Raw genomic sequence first — 5,936 nt, 5'->3', positions numbered from 1 at the left:
TCATGCAAAACGATTTATACTCACAAATGTGGCCACAAATCCATCTCGACCCATCCGGCCTAGTCTAGATGTGTGACCAACTTGCAGTCTCTTTCGTGCTGCCATCTATGTAAATTTCATTAAACAAAATGATATAGATTAGAGAATACTTAGAATCAATCTATCAAAGTTCAAATTAATTCTAATATACATTAACAAAGGCACGCACCTTCTGCCGAGGAAAAGTGATTCGTAGGCGTCTCTCCTTGCGGAAGTATTGCCATATCTCCATGCACATATCAGCCCTCCTCTTGTTTGTCTCCACCATACATTAGCGTCTGTTTATTTTTCATATTGCATACCATAGAACTTGTTAGATTTCAATGTTTTCTTTCATGCATTGCTTTTTTCTTCTTGATCATTTGATTAATGACTCGTGTTTTTATGGTACTTGAAAATCAGATTTGGACCAATCAGAGGGTACACCACCACCTCCTACTCGTGGTGATTGGGGTGCACAGAGTTCCAATACTGCACATGAACCCGTTTATGATGATTTCTACTACGACGAGTCTATTATATGCTGGTGCGCTCGCTGTCATGGCACATATCGGAGGCCACGATGGGAGTGCTTTTCACATGAGATGACCCATGGTACTTTTGAGCGAGCACCGCCACCTGAGGAGCGATATCGACCTATGGTATGTGACTGTTCTCCCTTAGTTTTATTATTGGTTATTTTATAAATCAAAGGCTCATATATAATGTAACCATATCATATATGTAGGTATATTCACTTGATGACGAGGATGACTTCATTGTCAGTGGTGCACATGTCCCTCGCACACGGCACAGACAGGTCATTTGTCAGCTCTGCAGCTCGAGGTTTCTCGACATCCTCTACCTCCTGCTTTGGAGGCCGAGACGGGTGGAGATCATCCGTTGCCTACTCGTTTGCATTCTCTAGTACAGACGTATGATCGCAGACGATACGGAGGATGGCAGAGAGGATCACTTCCTTTAGATGGAGTGGTTTTCAGCTTCTGGGGCAGTCGCTACATGATTGCTCCATCTACCATTAGTGGAGCAGGACGAGGCCTCTTTATTGCACAAGATTTACATGTTCCCCCTCATTCAGAGGTCACCCTTATGTCTTTCTGTGGACCTATATATAGATGGGGTCCATGGCATTAGCTTACTTGCTACATTTAGAGCATGAGTACTTATGGATTATGTCTCAATGCAGCCTCTCTTTCTGATAGAGGGATCACACATGCAGAAGGACAAAGACTCTATGTTGATGGAAGACCTTACTCTCAAGGAAACATAGCAGGTTTAATCAATAGTAGTCGAGGGATGAGTTCAAGAACCAATTGCACGTTTGTGGAGTGTGAGAATAGTCATGAACCAGAACATATGAGCAGGGATGTAGAAAGATACATAGTTGTCAATGCTATTAGATCATTACGTGCTGGTGATGAATTGTTGGTCAATTATGGATGGCGTAGACCTCCACGAGCATCCTTACTAGATGAGGATTGAGAGCTTCATTGTATACATTTCCTAATGTTATTGGACCTCTTGTACCCTAATTCTATAGTTTAATTTGCACCACGTTCTCTATTGTCTCTATTTTAATTTGATAATCATTTTTTATTGTCTGTAACTGTTTTGTATCTATCTTTTCTTTTATATAGAAGCATGCTATTGATATTGCCTTCAAATATGTAGATTCCGGATTGTGACATCGACAATATCACAAATCAACGTTCACATGACGCATCTCACATGTCAATAGAGTGCATGAGGATCCTACACAGGAGTGATCCTAATGCGTATGCAAGACTAAAAAAAAATATTCTCAGGACTTCAATAATGTGCGGGACCATATCTTGATGACGAAGATGGCATGTCTGATTTTATTGAGGATTGGTATCAAAATAATAGTGCGAGCGATATTCCTAATAACAATGAGAAGTATCTTCGAGAAGAAGCTCTAAAGCATATCTACGCAAGAAGCCAACTGACACGACTCAGTGCAAGCTTACTTATTCTGAATCTTCAAAACCGTTTTGAATGGAGTAATATATCCATTTTAGCACTTTTGAAGTATGTAACAAGCTAACATTTTTTTAAATCTAAATATTTTAGGAGTAATCACAATATGTTTTGTTCTTATTGAACATATTTTTAATGCACTTTGCAGGCTACTCTCTCAGAAGTTCTTGCCGACAAGCAATTCTCTTCCTACATCACATGGTGAGGTGAAGAAGATGATAAGTAGTCTTGGACTTGACTATTCTTCTATACATGCATGTCCCAATGATTGTATTTTATATAGAGGTCAGTACGAGGACAGTGTGACATGTCCAAAATGTCAAACTCCTTGTTATAAAGAGGAGAAAGGTAAGGTCCCTCGAAAGGTATTAAGACATTTTTCCCTGGCTCCGCGTATAAAACATATGTTCCAAAGTCCGGAATTAGCTAAGCTTATGACATGGGGAGCGGAGCACAAGAGCAAAGATGGAGTAATGCGAATTCCATCAGATTGTCCGCATTTGAGCATATTGATCTGCGATGGCCAGATTTTGCAAAAGAACCATGCCATTTAAAGATGGGTGTAGCATTGGATGGCGTGAATCCATTTTCAATGAGATCAAGTAAATGGTCTACATGGCCAATGGTAGTTATTAACTATAATCTACCCCCGTATCTCAGCATTAAGAAAGAGCATTTAATGCTCTCACTCTTAATTCCGGGAAAACAACAAGTTAAAGATCTGAATGTTTATTTGGCCCCTCTCATCGATGATCTTCAAGATTTGTGGAGATGTCATGGATATGTCCAGAAGCATCAGTCAAAGACAGTTCATTGTTCGTGGAATTTTAGCATGGACTATCCACAACTTTCCAGGATATGGTTTTTGCTCAGGTAAATGGTTTAAATATATATATTCTTTCATAAGTTTGTACGATGTTCATTACGCTAATCATCTTTGTTATGTTTTCCATGCAGGGATATGTACCAAGGGTTATAAAGCTTGTCCAATTTGTGGTGATTGGTTGAGATCGACTTATAGCAAAAACCTCAACAAAAATATATATCTTCGACATAGACGATTTTTATCTGAGGATCATTATATACGAGACAAAAGGCAAGCCATACATTTTAATGGAAAGGTAGAAGAAGGGAGATGTCCAATACCAATGACACCAAAGGATTGGTATCTAAAGTGGACTGTTGGACCCACTATCGATCCGGAGTCAGAGATTATAAGCGGCGATAATGATGACGCTGTAAAGCAGCGAGTGAGAGGAAAACGTACTGTAGCTCAAAGTCCTTCGATATGGTATACTTTGGAATATTGGAAGGATTTGAGGATATGTCATCTTCTTGATCCCATGCACATATTCAAGAATGTTGGTCAAACCTTATGGCAACACCTCGTTGGCTTCAAAGACACAACGGCTGCAAGAAATGACTTAAAGGATCAAAACTCAAAGCCCAATCTATGGCCACTTTATGATGAAACTCGACGTGAGACAACCTACGACGAGCTTGCCCCATGGGTGCTCAAGACAGAAGAGCTAGAGACTATCAACAGGAAGATTCAGTCGATTCGTACGCCTACAGGATATGGAGCATCTTGTCGAAACATGTTCACTCTAGATGACAAGAGCTTGTCTGGTTTGAAAACACACGATTGGCACAATTTTGTGAAGGTAAATCTTTTAAGATCTTTGAAAGTATTTATTTTCTTGTATGTTTGTTGATCGGATTAATCATGTATGTAGCATGTTCTACCCCTTGTTATTGATGGATGTACTACAAGAGGAGTCCGAGATGTGATATATCGCCTTGGATCGCTTGCAAGGTATTTATCGCTCATTAATTTTTGGTATAAAATTTTATTTCATATCTTCTTTATTCAATAACATCTCTAATATCTTCTTTCTTTTACTGATAGATGGATTACATCTAAAGAGATTGCCAAAGGGTCAATTCCACAAAGAAGCGTGAATGTATAGAGCTTCTTTGTTTAATGGAAAAGGAATTTCCAACCTCCTTTTTTGATATCCAGGTTCATCTTCTAATCCATCTAGTAGACGAGATAGAGTTCGCAGGTATTGTCAGCACTCGATGGATGTTTTGGGTCGAGAGGTTTATGGGAGTATTGAAAGGTTATGTATGTCAAAAAGCAAGACCAGAGGGTTCTATGGCAGAGGGATGGATGCTTGAAGAATGCATGTATTACGTTTGTGAATACCTTGAGAAAACCGATTCTGAAGCTCCACGCGTATGGACAAATGAGTCGTCTTCTACCATGTATAACGAGGTATTGTCCGGTAAGGGAGTCCCTTTTCGACTTAAGATCCAAGATAAATTGGATATTTCTACTTTCATTGTCTATAATAGCGAATGCATGCAACAATTCGTTGATGAGTACGAGGAGGAACTTGCAAGCAAACGAGTTGGTAGACGTAAAAAGAGGAGATCCAGACGTCAAACCAATGTAAATAATGACGGGGACGTACCTACTTTCATGGATTGGTTATACACCGTATGCAACGTGCGGTTAGTGATCATGAGCCAATCTCTACGGAACAAAGAGAGTTTATGATCGGGTGTGAAAAACAGGTAACTTGTTTGGTTTTGAAAACTCTGAACTTGGTTATGTGGGAACCATAGTCGGCATTTATGAAGTATCATATCGTATCTTCAAGCAGGTAAATGAGATCTCTCTTCATGCAACAATAACATGTAGATTTCTTAAAGCTAAACATAATTCTAAAGTTTTGATTCATGTATTTTGACAGGTGGTTTTGAAGGTGGATTGGTTCCATGCCGGGTATAAAGGCAATAATACCACAATGAAAAGAGAACTGTCCAGATTTTGGTCCGTCGACTCCTCGAAGTTATTACGTGCAACAAAAGAGCCTTACATTTTGCCAACTCATGTTGAACAACCATTCTTTTACAAGAATGCAGATGTTCATCCATGGTGGCAAGTTGCGCATGTCCAACCTAGAGGTCGACACTTGTTTGATAGCGTTGACTCTAAGACAGCGGATCAGGATGATTTGATTACATCCTCGAATCTAGACACATCGACCTCAGAGAGGTGTATAATTCTTCTATCTGTCGATCATGATGACATTGTAGGTGATGAGAACGATAACGATCCAGACTCTGACACTACACAGACACCGAAGAGGAGGAAACAATGGATGTCGAGCCTACGGAGGAAATGAACGTGAACACAAATTTAACGATCGAGGAGTTCGAAGAAGTCAACAAGGATAATGAAGATGAAATTTTATTGACGGTTTATCTCAGAGATGATGATGAGGACCAGTAGTCTTACATATCAACTCACGGATCGGTAAGATTTAATCTCAAAATCATTCATTGTAAAGTCTTGTTTTTTTTTATAAACTTATTAACAAGGGTGGGTGGTGGGGAGTCTCGTGGTGATAGCCTCATATGGCTAGTGTCGGGGTTCGATTCCCCTCAGACTCGTTTTTCTTACTCTAGTTGTGTACAGGCTTCTATCTCGCGTTTCAACCCTAGTATCAGCATCTCAACCTTCGGTACCCGCAATCAAGCAAGGTTCCCTAGATCTACTTGGCCTAGCAGTAGACCATCGAAGCCAGTAGTCTTCTAGCATTTCGTGGCAGTAGTTCCAGCAACACCCTCAGTGAGACTACCCGTAGTACCCTTAACCGCAACACACCCCATGTTGCCCATTGGTATCAGAGCTCTCTGGTGGTAAATTTTTGGTCTCATAGGTCATCTTAGTCTTTTGAAGACGTAAATATAGCATTTCATTTTGTTTCATTTCTCTCTCTCTACTTACCGTGCATTGTCGTGTCGATGACTCAGGAGTTTACACATTTGTTTCAGCAACCACTTCCGACTTCCAACCAGCCCCTGTCTGCCTTTATGTCCAGAGAAAC

General features: G+C 40.1%; 1 protein-coding gene and 1 pseudogene across 1 annotated transcript; both read left to right on the top strand.

Annotated features, from left to right (window-relative positions):
- Positions 1-623: 623 nt before the first annotated feature.
- On the top strand, positions 624-1,521 carry LOC147608829 (uncharacterized). The gene is given in 2 exon segments (XM_086788674.1): positions 624-680; positions 835-1,521. Coding segments are annotated over 2 exon segments (744 nt in total).
- A 955-nt stretch (positions 1,522-2,476) lies between these two features.
- LOC147608828 (uncharacterized) lies at positions 2,477-5,231 on the top strand (annotated as a pseudogene).
- Positions 5,232-5,936: the final 705 nt, after the last annotated feature.

Source organism: Cibotium barometz, chromosome 52, assembly GCF_041138505.1.
Source record: "Cibotium barometz isolate CiBa-2024 chromosome 52, ASM4113850v1, whole genome shotgun sequence".
NCBI classification, from domain to species: domain Eukaryota; kingdom Viridiplantae; phylum Streptophyta; class Polypodiopsida; order Cyatheales; family Cibotiaceae; genus Cibotium; species Cibotium barometz.
This window is presented reverse-complemented; position numbering and strand designations above follow the sequence as displayed.